Source organism: Bos taurus, chromosome 9 (genome assembly GCF_002263795.3).
Source record: "Bos taurus isolate L1 Dominette 01449 registration number 42190680 breed Hereford chromosome 9, ARS-UCD2.0, whole genome shotgun sequence".
In the NCBI taxonomy this organism is placed as follows: Eukaryota; Metazoa; Chordata; class Mammalia; order Artiodactyla; family Bovidae; genus Bos; species Bos taurus.
The window spans coordinates 22,778,493-22,797,094 of record NC_037336.1 but is presented as its reverse complement, the minus strand read 5'-3'; the positions used below and the strand labels follow the sequence as shown (position 1 = coordinate 22,797,094).

The 18,602-nt window shown below is 40.7% G+C and overlaps 1 protein-coding gene across 5 annotated transcripts in view; it reads left to right on the top strand.

Annotated features, from left to right (window-relative positions):
• UBE3D (ubiquitin protein ligase E3D) overlaps positions 1-18,211 on the top strand; it is a 179,701-nt gene extending 161,490 nt beyond the window's left edge. For 2 of the 5 annotated variants that reach the window (XM_059889651.1, XM_059889655.1), the window contains one exon: positions 5,070-5,157. Coding sequence is in view for 2 of the 5 variants with exons in the window: in XM_059889652.1 (XP_059745635.1) it covers positions 4,747-4,810; positions 5,070-5,215 (210 nt within the window). In the remaining 3 variants the exon portion in view is untranslated. Of the gene's footprint in view, positions 1-4,746; positions 4,811-5,069; positions 5,632-15,030; positions 15,133-17,572 lie in introns of those variants that run through there. The other 3 variants (XR_003036229.2, XM_059889652.1, NM_001075711.1) reach the window with 3 other exon arrangements.
• The last annotated feature ends 391 nt before the right edge of the window (positions 18,212-18,602 follow it).

Genomic DNA, 18,602 nt, shown 5'->3' with positions numbered 1-18,602 from the left:
TATGGCCGCTGCTGAGTTTTCCAAATTTACTAGCATATTGAGTGCAGCACTTTAACAGCATCATCTCTTAGGATTTGAAATAGCTCTGCTGAAATTCCATCACTTCCACTAGCTTAGTTCATAGTGATGCTTCCTAAGGCCCACTTGAATTCACACTCCAGGATGTCTGGCTCTAGGTGAGTGATCACACCATTGTGGTTATCCTGGTCATTAAGAGCTTGTTTGTATAGTTCTTCTGTGTATTCTTGCCACTCTTCTTACTTTTTTCTGCTTCTGTTAGATCCTTACCATTTCTGTCCTTTATTGTGTCCATTCTTACATGAAAGTTGCCCTTGATATCTCTAATTTTCTTGAAGAGATCTTTGTTCTTTCTCATTCTTTTGTTTTCCTAGTGTACCATGGCCTAAATAAAATACAAGGTAGAGGTTTAAATGACATTAAAGACACTGATTTTACTTGCTTTTTTCCTACTTTCTAAAGGCTCTTACAGAATTTGAGTTGGAAGGCTTCACTGATGTTTGCTTGGTCTAGTATTCCTGTCTACATTCAATGTACACATACTTATTGTCCTTTTAGAGGGATAGGATCGTCTTCCTTATTGTATTGCTTCTCACATCTTTGGTCCTTTATTCCATCCTTCCTATTAGCTAGTAGTTCATTTAGCAAAGCCAGCTTCTTTTAATGGGAAAAAAGGTATATCCCACTGTGTGCCATGCCAGGCTTTATTACCACACAAGTTTTCCTAATTAGAATAATAACTACCTCTAATAATAACTAATTAGAATAATAACTTCTTGAGAAATCTTACTTCCTTTCATAACCCAAGAATGGTCTTTTTTGTGTCCTCAGGTGTTAGGAGTCCATCCTAGACTTATCCCAACCTACTAGAATCATCTCATTACTCGACTGTCTCCCCCACTCACATATTAGTGCCACGAGGGAATGCCTTCTCAGTGTGTTCTCTGACTGTCCAGTCAGACAGACGTATAGATGGTATTTAATCATTTAATCATTTACTAAACTGAGTGAATGAAGCCAGCTTGCCAGCCCAGTAGAGGAAAATCTCATATTATTTATTCAGTGCCAAGAGTGGAGTCCACATGTCATCAACACAGGCCTGATTGATGCTAAATTAGCAAGTTAGGAAGCATTTTGTACCCTGTTGTCATTTAAGACTCAAAATAATGTGATTGAAAAAGTAATTTTCTTTCATTATTTTTATATTTACATTTACATTGTATATTTTATTTTGTAAATGAAGCTTGAGCCTAGAAACTGGATTTTATAATATTAATATAAAATTTGTTTCCATGTCATAACATTTATTTCAGAACATAACTTTGAACATGAACCATACCTAAACAAAAAATATATTTAAGGCATAGTTTTTTATATTTACTTATGAAGTCTACAGTACCCTTTAAAAGGAATGTTTGTGTGTGGCTGTGCTACTTATTCTGAAGAGTCTTTTCTAAAGCTCAATTTTACTATGAAACTCACATTTTTCAGTATTTTACAGTTTTATCTGTCTTGTATTGTGCACCTCAAAGCATTTATGTAGCATTTTTTAAAATGTTAATTTTATCTTGTGCAGGCTGCCTTGACAGCATGTCTTTCTATTGATTGAAATTCCAACTCTATGCTGAGGAATAGAATTCATAGTATAATTTTGTTAACTAAGACAAAAAGAGCATTCAAAAGTGTTTAGCATATTTACGCAATTGTACCGAAGCATTATAAACTGAACATTTGGTCAACTATTACTGCAGCCTGGCCCTGCTTATGGTGGCTTAAGATTGTTTTTAGATGGTGACTCAAAGCAGAGACAGTATTTTTAGACAGTTTCACTCTCCCTCCCCTTTTCCATTCCCCAGTGTCCACTTTCAGGAGGAGAGAACAAAGAGGGTGAAACCTTACAGCAAACTCCAAAGAGCCCTATCTCCCTTGTTTCTAATAATTATTTATACTTTTGTAACTAGATCCTCCAGAAATGCAACAATGGAGCCTGAAGCTGTAGCTGTACTCATAGACTCTGCAAAGCTTTAAAACTTTTTACTTTGGGGAATAAAACTAAAAAGATGAAATACGGAGATTTTTCTCAGTGTAATGGAACAAAATAAAATTATCCTCTCTTAAAATAAATGGCAGGTAGGGAAAGCAATTTTTCCTGTCACGGATAAAAGCTAGGGAAAACAAAATCTGCATTTGAAATATGTTATCTCAAAATGTTTTAAATAAAAAGAAGCTAAACTACATTGTACAGTACCTGTTCCCAAGGATGATTGCAGTTTCTTGTTATTAAGTCCTGAGAAACACAGAGTGTCCTTGGCAGGCGGCACTATAAAAACAAACAAGAAAAAAAAAGACGTAGGTCAAATTAAATTTTTTTTCTCTTTTGACTGAGGGGCTGCATTTTGCATTATTTGTTTTAATGAGCGCAGCCTCTTATGTAGTTTTCTCCATCTTGCACCCATGTTCCCAAGCATGCAAAAGAAAGTAACTCTTTGATATATGAGACAATATGAAGATTAAAAGTCCCCCAACCTGTGCAATTTTACCTTGATCATCTATCTGTAAACTTACAAGGGGGAAAGCATGGATTAGAAATAAAAATTTCTTCCTAAACCCATCACTGCTGCTGCTGCTGCTATGCTAAGTCACGTCAGTCATGTCCAACTGCGCGACCCCATAGGTCGCGACCCCACCAGGCTCCTGTCCCTGGGATTCTCCAGGCAACAATACTGGAGTGGGTTGCCATTTTCTTCTCCAGTGCATGAAACTGAAAAGTGAAAGGGAAGTTGCCCAGTCGTGTCCGACTCTTAGCGACCCCATGGACTGTAGCCTACCAGGCTCCTCCATCCATGGGGTTTCCCAGGCAAGAGTACTGGAGTGGGTTGCCATTGTATCCTGAGCAAGTCACTTAGGTTTTCTGAGTTTCCGTTTCTTCACTTTTAAAAGTTTCAGATGCCTGCTTTACCTAAATCATAAAACTGCTGAGGATGAAAAGAATCAAAATAGGAAAGTGTTTTACAAGTTTCTGGTAGGTCCTGTTATAGAGTTTAATGAGCTTGTTGAAGGTCACAGAGACATCTAACTGAACTTCTTGTTGAAGGTCACGGAGAGATTTAAGTCTAAACTTCAGCATTTTTCAGCACTGGCACTGTTAATGCTTTCAGGCTGATTGTTCTTTCTTATGGGGAGCTGTCCTGCGCATTATCGGAATATCCCTCCCTCTCTACCCACTAGATGCCTTTAGCATCCCCCAAATTGTGCCAGCCAAAAATATCTCCAGGGACTTCCCTCGTGGTCCAGCAGCTGGGACTCCGTGTTTCCACTGCAAGGTGCACGGGTTCTGTCTCCGGTCCCAGAACTAAGATTCTGCATGCCATGACAAAAAAAAAGAAATCCTCAGACACTACCACATGTACCCTGGTGGGCAAAATTGTCCCAAGTAGAGGACCACTGATCTGTGTGGTTCTAGGGCAAAAGTTCTTAACCATTTTTATGACAACATTTGTCACCATCAGTTATTCTAAGTAGTTCTGGTTGGAATACTCCATGACATAGCAGCTTTCAGAATTCAAAAAGGGATAACTGGTTTTCATCTGTCATCTTTGTGTCTCTGAGTATCAGCAGTGGCATTGGTTTCTTGAGAAGGTCCCTGTGAACTGCTGTTGAAGAAGCAGTCTCCCAACAGAGATACTGACAACAGTGAGCCAGAAGTCAGACTCAGTAACCCCTGAAACCTCTTCCTGGGATTCTGTCATCATCCCCTAAGGGGCCCAGCTGGTCTCTCTTCAGCAGCCCCTTCTCATCTGAATATTCATGGGCTTCTAATATCTGTTACCAGCTGAGAGGCCAGGGAGAGAAACACAAGTGTTTTCATAACTATTATCACAGACTCTTGACTCTAAGCCCTTGAGGTTTGCACCAGTTGTCCAAGTTTACATGTTCCATAAGAAGAGGTGAGCTCATGTCCTTCTACTCTGCTATCTGTCTCCTCCCCACCCCATGTTTATATTTTGTTTAGGAATCTTAACCTCTCTTCTTTGCCTGCTCCTTCAACTTTGTTCTCACTGCAGAACTTGATAGAGAAACTCAGCTGGAAGTTGATACGGAAACGCAGCAGGGGCTTTTCTCACCAGCATCGTATGAAGAGTAACATCCTTCTGAATCACTTGACAAAAAGCAGATGCCTTCTGCCCTTGCACGACTCTTTCCTTTTCCTTTCCCCTTTACAGGGCTCATTAAATACACGCCTCCTTCAACTGCGTTTGGGGACTTAAGTACCAGCTGTCCAAGAGTGGAATATTTTCGCTTCTGTTGCTCACTCTTTCCCCCAAAAAATGGCCCAGGACAAACTTCCACATCTTTATCTCTGACTGCATGCTGCTCTCTTCCAGATGCTGGCACTCTCCGCAATTTATTATCACCCCTGAACTAGAACTTTCAGAGCATTTATGGTTGACTTTATTATGTTTGTTTCATAATTATCCAAAACTATTGAGAAATTTGATGCATTTGATCTGGGCCTTATTAAATACTCTGAAATGATTTTGTATCTATATGAATTAAATTTTTTGAAACAACTAAATTTTAAGGTAACTTGCGCTGACAAGCCCACGTATATAGTCAAGTGTGGTTAAAAGCATTGGCATAACCGGAAGAGATATTAGTGTAATTAACAATCATGACAAGAACCTGGAATTGCCCAGGAGTCTTCAGGATTTGGAACTCTGTTCACAGAACATCCAAAGCAGCTGTTTGAACCATTGGGAACGAGAACTGGATTACTTCATGGCAGTACAATGTTAGTGTCAATTTAAACTTAATTTTTTTTCCCTTTAAAGTGCATGTGAATTATTTTAATTACTGTATGGTTTATTTATGGAAGGACTAATTGGCTCCCTCAGTAAAATAGCAGCGTCTGGCCCAACCAGGAGTCATTTTCTTTGTAGACCAGTGAGCATCCTTACTGACCAGACCTACCTGATCCAGGTTTGATGTGTACTCAGCCATTTCATCACATTATATAAGGAAAGCACTGTGGGTTTTTCTTCCTTTTCCAGGTGGCCTTTTTGAAGATGTAGCCAAGGGAGTCGACACATTCCTCTCCTCAGCACGGGTGCACTGGCAGCCAGCAGTCAGCCCAGTGGGCAGCAGTTACAGAGACAAAACTCGGCTACAGAAAGAGAACAGGGCATTGCAGTTCTGAGTTTACTTGCTCGCATCTGTTCTCTAAGAGAAGAGTTAACTTTAAATCTTTGAAACACCGAGGCTGTGAAGAAAGTCATAGTAGCAGGTTGAGAGATAAGTATAGAATTTTCATCTCTGTTTCCCGCCGAGAGGAACATTCAGATGTGTGCTGTGTCAGCACCACCTGGAGAGAGAGAGCTGGCGAAGACCCATCTGTCCTGTGTGGAGGCAGCGAGGGGCTTCACTGGTGGAATTGAATGTTAGGTGCTGTAAATCTTAGGACATAAACTTGCAGAGAACTTCTCAGATTTGTTTAAAAAAAATTGTTTAAGAAAATATGAAACTCTGTATACCTTATTCAGAGGGGATGCTCAGTAAATAAATGTCTGTTGAATGCCTGATTGTCAAATTAAAGGGTTTCCCATTTATGCAAAACTGCTTGTGTTCCTTTTCTTCTTTATTCCCTTTACCATTACCAAGTACGCTGCAGATCAAGAAATATACCTCACTGGCATCCTGTTACAGAGTTGTCTGAGTCCTTGTGTGCTGGAGCATGTGGTAAGGGAACCGCTGAGAATGACAGAGCTGGAGGGGGTCCTACAGGGCACAGGACCACCCCTCATCTTAGGGAGAAGGTTTGAGACTTGCCAGTCATCTCACAGAAGGAGCCACCTCAGGGCTGGAGGCAGGCAGATCCTTCCTGCTCACTCCTTATTCAGGAGGACAGTCTCTGGATCTGCAGCTGTACCTGCTTCTCACCAAGCCTGTTTGCTACCAAACTCACGTTAGGCTGCTCGCTGCTTGAAAGTCAACACTCCAGAGACAAGCGTTGATTGGAACAGAAAGCCTGCTTTATTCATGAGGTTGGCAGCCTGAGGAGGTGGTGGACTCATGTCCAAAAACTAACTCCAAAGATGCCACTCGACCATTGAAGTTTTTAAAAGAAGAATCATTTGGGGAGGAGATCAGAGTCTTTTTATCTTCCCACACATGCAGACTTTCTTCTGACTGGCTGTTGGTGAGGTCACAAGTCTGTGCTCCAAGAATCCTGTGCTCTCCCTGGGGTTCCCATCCCCCACCAGGATGGGGCCTTTAGTTTCTGTGTGCATGCGTGCATGCTTAGTCACTCAATCATGTCCAACTCTGTGTGACCCTATGAACTGTAGCCTGCCAGGCTCCTCTGTCCTTGGGATTCTCTAGGCAAGAATACTGGTATGGGTTGGCAGTGCCCTTCTCCAGGAGATCGACCCAGGCATCGAACCCACGTCTCTTATGTCTCCTGCATTGGCAGATGGGTTCTTCACCACTAATTCCACCTGGGAAGCCCTTTGTTCCTGCAGAAGAACTCAAGCATATTGTTATGTATGTCCCTTCAGAAGGAACTAGGATCCTGCCTTAATCACTGCACTGTATTTTTTTGATGGGTCCTCCTTAGTTTCTGCATTCCTTCCCTTCTCTGATGAGAAATTGAATCTGCCCTTTGGAGTTCAGGGAAGGTCAAGGAGGCTGAATGACGCCTATACCCTACGAACAAGAAACTGGAGACAAGGAAAGAAGTTGTATCCAGGAAGGCCCCACAGAGCCCTCCTCTGATTCATACTGGCACTAATTCTACCCTGTGGACTATCTAATACCTTTTTACTTAAACATTTTCCTGTCTCCTAATTTCCTAACACCCTTAACATAGGGGTCACTGGCACTGTAATTTAGTGAACCTTTCATAATTTCTTCTTCCTTATAGTTTAACCAAAACAGGGGTCCTACTAGCAGAGCAGTGGTGTAGCACTCTTAATTCTGCAACTGGTGGACATAGGAATAAAAACCCTGGTTTTGATCCTGCAGAGTCATTTTATTAAGCACAGTTTGAAGCACTGTAGTTCTTAGTGTTTTTTCCAAGACTCACAGTCATAAAGGAAAATTGGTTTGACTTCACTTACACTACTAAGCTGCCACACACCTCAGTGACTTTTAATGCTTTAGATTTCTACCTGTCGATATAGAACAGCATTTCTCAACCTTAGTACTATTTACATTTGAAGCTGGTTAAGTTTTTGTTGTGGAAGACTGTCCTCTTCTGTAGGGAGGAGAAACTTTTTTTTCTATACACTTCTAAGTTCAGTGGTTGGGGCTTGCAAATCAAGCTGAGAAAAGACAGATTAATGATAAAGATAAACCAGTTTAATTATGTACATCTGAACAGAAGTTTCACAAAGAAATGAGACTTTAGGAAGTGACCAGATGATTGAGATTTATATACCATCTTAGACAAAGAGAAGGGAGTTTAAGGCTACTGGGCAGGGGCCATTAAGTTCTAGGAAGGTGAGGGGAGGAAATACATCAGAAACAAGGGTTGTCTTGCGCAGATAATGACAATAAGAGTTGTCTCCAGCTGTGGCTCTTTTCCTAGTTCAGAGACACCTTTACAAATGGAAATTTCCTTTTATGAATCTAAGTTTCCTTTACAAATGGGGAAATTTATATTTTTACTCAGTTAAGGATAGAATAAAAAGCTTTTCTTGCTTCTGCCGGTTCTCAGTTGTCTTTAGCTCAAAATAATCCTTATGCCATAGTGGGATATTTGGGGTAACATATTCTGGTGCCCTTCAGTGGATTGGAGAATGTTTAGCAGCATTCTTGGCCTCCACATGTCAGTTGCCGCCTCCCCTAGCTGTGACAACAAAAAATGTCTGCAGACATTACCTTAGTGGCTGAAAAAAAATGTGAAAGTGAAGTCACTCAGTCATGTCTTGACTCTTTGCGACCCCATGGACTGTATACCAGGCTCCTCCGTCCATGGGATTCTCCAGGCAAAAATACTGGGTTGCCATTTCCTTCTCCAGGAGATATTCCCGACCCAGGGATTAAATTTAGTGGCTGAAGTTGACCTCAATTTAGAGCCACTGCTCTTAAGGCTGTGTCATGAGAATGAGATTTGGTGGTTGCCTACAGTGGTGCATCATCAGTGAAACAGTCATTACAAAACCTGAGTCTTTTTCTGGCACATAACTTGGTTTTAGTATACTTTGGTTTATGCAGATAAACGCTGCTGCTGAATACCTATGTGTGACTATTTCTTAAGAGTTCAGTTTATTTTTATCTAATTGTTGGAGATTGGAATAAATTTGATGAAGCAATGGAATAAATTAGATGTGCCTAAAGTAGAATTCCCTTGAGATAGTTTTTCTTCCTCTGGAAATGAAAGGAACTCTTCCCATACTGATATGTGTTTACAGTTTAGATGGTAAAGGTGATCATGATTTCAAAGATAACTTTGAGAAACATCCCCCATAGAGTGTAAGCCTTCTCTCAGAAGGCGAGAAAGAGAGCATTGAAATAAGGCATGGCTAGTTTCTATAGGCTGGATAATTTCATAGGCTAGTGAATGGGGAGATTTTTGCAATTATTTTGGGGAAGGGGCGGAGATTTCCGGAAATGGCAGAAATGGAGCCACCACCCATTGTGGGGCCTTGTACTGTCAGCCTCAAGCTTCCCTGGTGGCTGATCCTTTTCTTCAGTGGTAAAGAATTTGCCTGCAATGCAAGATATGTGGGTTTGATCCCTGTGTTGGGAAGTTCCCCTGGAGAGGAAAATGGCAACCCTCTCCAGTATTCTTGCCTGGGGAAATTCCATTGTCAGAGGAGCCTGGCGGGCTACAGTCCTTGAGCTCTCAAAAAGTTGGACACAATTAATGACTAAGCAATAACAATAACCATGGTCAGCCTCAAAACTGTCGTGGCACTGGTAAGTGTGTTGTTTAGCATATGCTAATATATTATAATGAGCATATTAATGAGGCTCCGGGTCTACTAGAAATCAAATCTGCCATCTTGGACCTAGTTGGTTCTAACCAGTTTTTGTCATGTTCTGTAGCCATGTCATTCGTCTAAAGGTTGTGACCTGCTCCCTTCCCTCCTGTTTTGGAGTGGCTTTGAAAGGCAGGAGCAAGATGAGGGGACACACACACACAGGGAAGATTTCTGTCCACACACTACACTTACACGGGTGAAGTTACATCTATCATGTCACCTGCAATCTTGAGATGGTGAAGTTCTCAACTGAAGCTCAGTCAGTCTCCATTGGTTCTCCCAACAGAGGGAAAGTTCAGCACAACTGTGCCAGTGTCCAGAGTGAGCTATTCTCGTCCAGTCACTGGGTAGGTCCAAGAATGACATGTCTAAACCTGGGAGAGTGTTTCGGGGGGCCACAGAGGGTGAGGAAAGAAGGGAAGTGGGACCTTTTCTGCCTTTCTTTTATACAGGGAAAATTGGATGTCGGTGTGTGAGAGAGAAAGAGAAATATCCAGCATTAGAGACCTGTTTTAGTAAACCACATTAAGAAGACTAAGAGACTTGAAACACGCTGTACAGCTGTAATGTTTGCCCTTGCAATTCATTCCACATTAGCCTCCTCTGTCTTGTGAATACAACTCCAGACCTTATTCCATGGTATTCCTAGATAATGGTACAGAGAATTTTGAGACACTATTTAGAGGCTACCAAGGACCAGAAGCATAGTGAAATATCAATTCCCAGCCCATCTTTTATACCTCTAAAAACTTAAACCTAAGTTGTGAATGAAGATCAAAAAGCATTGCTCACCTACTAAGGTTAAGTGGTAACACACTGCACTCACACCCGGAGAGGAATTCAGGGTGAAAAACAAAATGAGGTACTCTGAGCTTTGGACGAGCAGACCCCTTAGAAACTTAGATGTATATCTCAGGAAGGAATTTTTTTCTTTTTTTTTTTTTTTTTGGCTGTGCAACGTGTGGGATCTTAGTTCACCAACCAGGGGTCAAACCTGTGTCCCCTGCATTGGAAGCATGGAGTCTTAGCCACTGGGCCACTTGGGAAGTCCCAGGAAGAACTTTAACAAGTTCTTTCCATACAAGCTTTCATCTTTCCATACATAGGAAAGCACTAAATCATGAACAAGCTTTCATCTTTCCATACATAGGAAAGCACTAAATCATGAACTCAAGATACCTATTCTTTGCAATTAGCAGTAATCTTTTACTAAGATGTGTGCTTGACTACGTGTATTCCCTCACCAAAAGTCACATATAAACAGGACTCTCCCCTACCTCTCTGAAGCAGTTTCCTCAGAAGTAACTGGGTGGCTGTCCTCTGGATTATAGTCCTCAATAAGACCCTGAGTAAAACTTCAGCAAACAACCCTTATGTTGTGTGTTTTTCTTTAAGTCGACAAAGTGGTTATCTGTTAAATCACATATAACTTAAATAAGTGGCTTTGTGAACCTATTCTCACCTAGTGTAATTACAGTACATATACCCTGTTGAACATTTCTATTGGCCACCCATTTTGCAAACCAGTTTCTGAACTTTGTTCATTTAACGTGCATTTATCCAACGCCTTCTATTGATACATGCAGAGCACAGTTATGGATACAACAGAATCAATAAAACAAAGTCTCTGCTCTCATAGAGCTCTCATGGGGGAGCTGACCAAAAAAAGTACTGCTGCTGCTGAGTCTCTTCAGTCGTGTCCAACTCTGTGCGACCCCATAGATGGCAGCCCACCAGGCTCCCCCATCCCTGGGATTCTCCAGGCAAGAATACTGGAGTGGGTTGTCATTTTCTTCTCCAATGCATGAAAGTGAAAAGTGAAAGTGAAGTCACTCACTTGTGTCTGACTCCCAGTGACCCCATGGACTGCAGCCTACCAGGCTTCTGTGTCCATGGAATTTTCCAGACAAGAGTACTGGAGTGGGTTCCCATTGCCTTCTCCGAAAAAAGTACTATATGTTACTATAAAATACTATGTTATGTTATGTTATGGCACTTCCCAGGTGGTGCTAGTGGTAAAGAACCCACCTGCCAATGCAGGAGATGTAAGAGACTCAGGTTTGATCCCTGGGTCAGGAAGATCCGCTGGAGAAGGAAATGGCAACCCATTCCAGTATTCTTGCCTGGGAAATCCCATGGATAGAGGAGCCTGGGGGGCCACAGTCCATAGGGTCACAGATGCAGACATGACTGAAGTGACTTAGCACGTATGCACGTTATATTCTACAGCAGTATAATTTTTAAAAATAAGTACAATGAGAAAAAACTGGATAAAGGGAGAGTGAAGGGAGGTGCAAGCTGAGCCTAAAATGTACAAAAGGTTTCCACTCTATTAGGACTGACTGTGGAGATACATTGTTAAATGCCAGCAGATGAAGTAGAAACCACAACCATATATCTGTTGCCAAAAGTGGCTTGGCTAAACAAGGATACACCTGGATATTAGTAGAGCTTGTTTGATTCCATTGATTATAGAAGAACTGACTAGAACCCAGATATAATTGGGTTTATAGTAACCACTTTGGTAATTAAACCCATCAGTAAGCCCTTGTAGTAAAAAGTGCTGACAAGGTTAAATGGTTTTGCCTGATAGATAAAGCCAGGCTAATTGGTGACCCTGGAACATTTGTTTTTGTTCTTAGTGTATAACAAAGATTAATTGGGTTCATATTTTGTTGGAATTCAGGATGTGGGAATGAGTGGTACATCTTATTCTGCAGTTAGAAAAGTGTTAACATTTATCTTACAAATCAGAGGAAGGGTTACCACTAATTGCTTATCTAAACCATTATCAGTTCAGTTCAGTCGCTCAGTCATGTCCGACTCTTTGCGACCCCATCAATTGCAGCACGCCAGGCCTCCCTGTCTATTACCAACTCCCGGAGTTCACTCAAACTCATGTCCATCGAGTCAGTGATGCCATCCAGCCATCTCATCCTCTGTCGTCCCCTTCTCCTCCTGCCCCAGATCCCTCCCAGCATCAGAGTCTTTTCCAATGAGTCAATTCTTTGCATGAGGTGGCCAAAGTATTGGAGTTTCAGCTTCAGCATCAGTCCTTCCAATGAACACCCAGGACTGATTTCCTTTAGGACGGACTGGTTGGATCTCCTTGAAGTCCAAGAGACTCTTAAGAGTCTTCTCCAGCACCACAGTTCAAAAGCATCAATTCTTCGGTGCTCAGCTTTCTTTATGGTCCAAATTTCACATCCATACATGACCACTGGAAAAACCATAGCCTTGACTAGATGGACCTTTGTTGGCAAAGTAATGTCTCTGCTTTTGAATATGCTATCTAGGTTGGTCATAACTTTCCTTCAAAGGAGTAAGCAATCTTTTAATTTCATGGCTGCAGTCACCATCTGCAGTGATTTTGGAGCCCCCAAAAATAAAGTCTGAAACTGTTTCCACTGTTTCCCCATCTACTTCCCATGAAGTGATGGGACCAGATGCCATGATCTTCGTTTTCTGAATGTTGAGCTTTAAGCCAACTTTTTTTACTCTCCTCTTTCACCTTTATCAAGAGGCTTTTTAGTTCCTCTTCACTTTCTGCCATTAAGAGTGGTGTCATCTGCATATCTGAAGTTATTGATGTTTCTCCCGGCAATCTTGATTCCAGCTTGTGCTTCATCCAGCCCAGCTTTTCTCATGATGTACTCTGCATAGAAGTTAAATAAGCAGGGTGACAATATACAGTCTTGACGTACTCCTTTTCCTGTTTGGAACCAGTCTGTTGTTCCATATCCAGCATGGACATGGAACTGTCGATTCCTGACCTGCATATAGGTTTCTCAAGAGGCAGGTCAGGTGATCTGGTATTCCCATCTCTTTCAGAATTTTCTACAGTTTATTGTGATCCACACAGTCAAAGCCTTTGGCATAGTCAATAAAGCAGAAATAGATGTTTTTCTGGAACTCTTTTGCTTTTTTCTAAACCATTATATGCATTCTTAAATATAATCTTAATACTCAACAACAGTCAGTGTGACTTTATATAAAAATTTCTCTTTGATTGCCTCTTGAGATACTTCAAGCTTTTATCTGTTGACTGGAGCTCACCATTCCTTAATCTGAGAGAAAAAGTTGTGGGGACTTAGATGGAAGTAAGTTATTTTAAGAGATAATTTCTCTAGTTTTAAGAAGAATGACAAGAGAAACACTTGATCAATACATGTTTAAAAGCATCCAAACTATACTATTTTCTTTATTTAAAAAATGAGTCCATTTTTATTGGGAAATAGACAAAACGAATCTGTTCTCAATCCTGTTACAGATAAATTAAGAAACCCATTTTCAAGGCTTCACATTTATTCTAGGGTCCTTGGACTATAAGGTACAATTAGAGTGCAGGATTTGGGTCCCCTTTCTGCCTTGTGAGGTAATCTGTGACCTTCCACAGCCTTTCTTTAATATTTTTATTTGATCTCTTAACATTTCATAGATTAAAACTTTTTCCTGCTATTTTATTACTTGTTTTGGACGCCAAAAAAAAAAAAAAAAAGATGAGAAGACTCTTTATGGCCAAAATTTGTTTATATACACTCTATCAGTATTTTGGATGCAGATTTCAATACATCTACTAAAAAGACCCAAATCGGGAATACCATAAATGAGTAACCTAATTGAAAACCATTGCAAGAGTAAACTACCTATTGCAGTTTCTGGCTGAACCTTTTCTAAAGGTTTTTCAAGAAAAGCATGACTTGTTACCCTTTGCCCAGAACCCTCCCAGGAGGGTTCAAGAGGCCATGTCAGGCTTTCTGCAGACTTAAGTGGGGAAAGGAATTATAGAAACAAAGCGTTCTGTAAGTGCTGATATAATAATGGAATCTCTATTTCTCCATTGAGTCTTAGGAAACCAGTGTTTGGAAACAGGACATAGATCTCTGACCTATATTTCCCTTTACACTTCCCACCACCACCACCCTCTCATTTCTCCCTAAGGAGTACCATTTCCAGGAAAATGAGCCAAAAGCACCTGCCTTGGTTACTCTTACGTATACTCCCTTCCAGAATCAAGACTTAGGGTTGGAAACTGGTGTGGCCTCTTCGCATGAAGCTTTCTCTTCATAGGATGGTGACAGTACAAAATCAGTCACCACTCGTTTTATGTTCCAAATAAAGCCCGTATTGGGCTTCCCCAGTAGCTCAGAGGTAAAGATTTCCATAAAGCCCATTTGGGCTTCCCTGGTGGCTCAGCAGTAAAGAGTCACCTACAATACAGGAGACGCAGGGTCGATCCCTGGGTTGGGAAGATCCCCTGGAGGAGGGCATGGCAACCCACTCCAGTATTCTTGGCTAGAAAATCCCATAGACAAGAGGAGCTTGGTAGGCTACAGTCCATAGGGTAGCAAAGAGTCAGACATGACTGAAGCGACTTAGCAGGCACACATACACAGTAGTACAATATGTATGTATGTATGAGTACATATTGGGCTCAGAAGGTATACCATCCACTTCAGCTTTTGGAAAAAAGTTACTCATTTGCAGCTCCTCCCCGACCCCTACAAATATTCTGAATAATAAACTTGACAAAGGGCACTATAAATCCTCTCACTTGTTCATATGATTACAAAGTTTAGTGCAAATGTTAAGAGAGATTTCTTGAAATAATGTACCTAAAGTAACAAAGGGATTGAATTAAATTTCCACATTCTAATTCAATTAAATCTGAGAAGCAATGTCAAGATAAAAGAAAAACTGGCCAAGGTTCTTTCTCATCTAGCATAGCAGGGTATGCTGTTTTATTTTAACAAAAATAAGTTGAAATATATTTCTAAATTTTTGTAAAGAAATCACAAGCAAATTGAAAATGTATGTGTTAGAAATCACTAGAGGAAAAAAAGAGACTTGATCAATAAAACATTCCCTATGTATCTTTTCAACCCTGTGATAATTGTTCAAGGCAATTTTAGAAAACACTTGTATTTATGTGTTCTTTTGCTTTGTTCTGTCAAACCAAGGATTTCTTCTCCATAAGGTCTGCTGCCTGAGGCACATTTGATGATTATATTTCTTTCACAATCAACAGAGTCTCTTTGAGTGCATACTGTCCTGAGACCTTATTTTGAAAGGATTAACATTTAGAATGGGAGGAGAGAAAAAGCACCTGAGAAGAGAGCCTCACAAACCGGTAAGTGATGATACCGAATCTCTGGTATAGACCACAGTGGCTGTAGGAGTCCAGAGAGGCCCCTCCCAACGCACATGGCTAAAGGAGATGTGCTTGTTGGATGAGGCAGGCTTTGATGGGGGCGTAAGTGATCATTAACAGCTGTAATCACAGGAAGATGAAGACACTCAAGAAGAAGAGCATTTCAGGGTGGTAAGAATATTTGGCTAGATTGGAGGAGTTGAGATGGGGGAGTAAATGATAAGACAGAAAAAGAGTTCTTGTTAGATTATATTAGTAGAAAGCACTGAATGCCATCAGGAAACCAGAGAATCTTCCCTCTGACTTTTCAGGACTGAGCACAGCATGATTAAGGCACACATTTTTCTTTTGTGCCTCTGAAGGCCTTTTGAGCCCTGGGGTTCAGCGGCAGTGTTTAATAGTGAAAGCGCACTAGAGTCTTGACTGCCTGGTTGAAATGTCCCCTGTGAAATCATGCTGCTGCTGCTGCTGCTGCTAAGTCGCTTCAGTCGTGTCCGACTCTGTGCGACCCCATAGACAGCAGCCCACCAGGCTCCCCCGTCCCTGGGATTCTCCAGGCAAGAATTCTGGGGTGGATTGCCATTTCCTCCTCCAATGCATGAAAGTGAAAAGTGAAAGTGAAGTCGCTCAGTCGTGTCCGACTCTTAGCGACCCCATGGACTGCAGCCCACCAGGCTCCTCGGTCCATGGGATTTTCCAGGCAAGAGTACTGGAGTGGGGTGCCATTGCCTTCTCCAGTGAAATCATGAGCAAATTACTAACTTCATCTTTAGTTTTTATTTGTTTTGTTTCGAATTTGGAGTATAGTTGATTTACAATGTTGTGTTAGTTTCAGGTGTACAAGAAAGTGAATCAGTTATACATATACATATATCCACTCTTTTTTAGGTTCTTTTCCCATATAAGCCATTATGGAGTATTGAGTAGAGTTACTTGTACTATACAGTAGGTCCTTGATTATCTATTTTATATATAGTAGTATGTATGTGTCAACCCCAATTCCAGTTTATCCTTCCCCTTGTTCCACTTGGTAACCATAAGTTTGTTTTCTTCATCTGTAACTCTATTTCTGTTTGGTAGGTTAAGTTCGTTTGTAGCCTTTGAAGATTCAGCATATAACCAATATCATATGATATTTTTCTTTCTCTGTCTGACTTTCTTCACTTAGTATGACACTCTAGGTACATCCATGTTGCTGCAGATGACATTATTGTGTTCTTTTTATGGCTGAGTATTCTTCTGTTTTATATATGTATCACATCCTGTTTATCCATCCCCCTGTTGATGGACATTCAGATTGCTTCCGTGTCCTGGCTATTGTAAATGGTGCTGCAGTGAACATTGGTGTGTGTATTTCTTTTTAATTTTGGTTTTCTCCAAATATATGCCCAGGAATGGGATTGCTGGATCATTTAGTAGTTCTATTTTTAGTTTTTTAAGGAACCACCACGATGTTTTCTGTAGTGGCTTCACCAATTTACATTCCCACCAACAGTGTAGGAGGGTTCCCATTTCCCCACATCTTTTCCAGCATTATTGTTTGTAGACTTTTTGATGATGGCCATTCTGACTGGTATGACGTGATATTGTAGTTTTGATTTGCATTTCTCTAAAAAATTAGCTATGTTGAACATCTTTTCATGTGATTTTTTGACCATCTTTAGCCTCATATTCTTTTTTTTTTTTTCTGTGCCACATGGAAAATCTTAGATCCCCTACCAGAGATGGCACCCTTGCTGCCTGCATTGGGAGCTTGGAGTCTTAACCACTGGACTGCCAGGGAAGTCCCTGTAATCTCACCTTTAAAATGAGGTACAAAAATTAGTATCTATGTCAGGAATTTTTGAGTATTACATGGGTTAACACATTCATAGTGTTTAGAATATTGCCTTGTGAACCATACATTTTAGCTATAATTATTATTCCATGAGTTAGCTATTCTTTGCCATTCCTCCTTCCCATTGCCTATGAAATTTATTTTCTGAAATTTTAAACAGGAGAATGATATGATGAAGGTGATACATTAGGAAAATTAATCTGGTAGCAAAGCACCCGGTAGATTGAGAAGAAAAGGATGATCTATTGTTACAAAACAAGAAGTGGCTTTCCAATTCCCAAAAAACTGTCAAAGGACATCTTCACCATAAAAATTTTGTCAGTGCTTTTTCCTTTTCTACTGTTAATTATTTTTGAAGGCCATTAAAAGTACAGTAGGATACATACTTTTCCATATGCAGTCAGCTCTGATCTACCACGGTGCAGGATAACCTATTCTCAGCACTTTCACATAGACCTTTTACAATGAGTTCTTTTTCAGTATTCTCTTATGAGCAGAAAAACTTTCAATAATCTTTGAGAGGAAAGGAAGCCAACCCAGAAGTTTCTAACCAGTTCAATGTGCCTTTTATATAATTTCCAGAAGTACCAGGAGTTCTTTTTTGCTGCTCAGTGTCACTGGTTCTCAGGAGAACAAGGTGAAGTCTTCATGGTGAGCAAGCCATTCCGTTATATTCTTAATTCTCTTGGGTATTTTTCTCCCTCCCTTATGTTCAGCATCAAGCTATAGGGCTCCAGCAGTGTAAAATACTTAATCAGAAGTTAAGATGGGAAAGAAGTTGTTGAATATGTTACTAAATTTCAGATAAGTGAGCCCTTTTCTTCTTAGAAAATAATTCAACATACTGTTGAAATGAAGTAAGACCTAATATTTGAGTAATGTAACCCTGGTGGCTCAGATGATAAAGAATCTGCCTGCAATGCAGGAGACCTGGGTTTATTTCCTGGGTCAGGAAGATCCTCTGGAGAAGGGAATGGCTATCCACTCCAGTTTTCTTGCCTGGAGAGTTCTATGGATGGAGCCTGGTGGGCTACAGTCCATGGGGTTGCAAAGAGTTGGATATGACTGAGTGATGAACCACACACTTTCATATTTGTATAGTCTACTGTATCAACATCAGCATAGGGAAGTAGACAAATGGGGTCAGATGAGTAGGAGTAAACCATAATTCTCTGGTTCTTATCCTCACCTGCTACTGAAAATTCTGCAGCTCCCGGCAGAATTCTTTCTAAGGGGTGTTCATATGTATCCCCTACAGTCTGTCACCTTCCCTGTGGCATCTGCATTTTCATTTTGTTTTATCCAGCATCAGTTGGATAATCTCCATTGCCAAGGTATCCATGGTGGAGCTCTTGTGTGTGAGTATAGAGTCTCTTCCTCCTGGATGTCCCCCACTGCAACAAAAGGGTGCAGTTGTCTTGGAAACTTGGATAAGCCATTCTCCTACAGAAAGAGGAAAACGTTGAATCTCTCTATTTTGTGTTTCATTTTGTGACATAAATCCCAAAGCAGTGTTTCCCTGAACCCCAGTGTCTATAGTTTGTACTTAGTGAAAATTGATTATCAATTTTAAACATTTAAAGTCCCCATGCCATGGCTAGACTTAATCAAA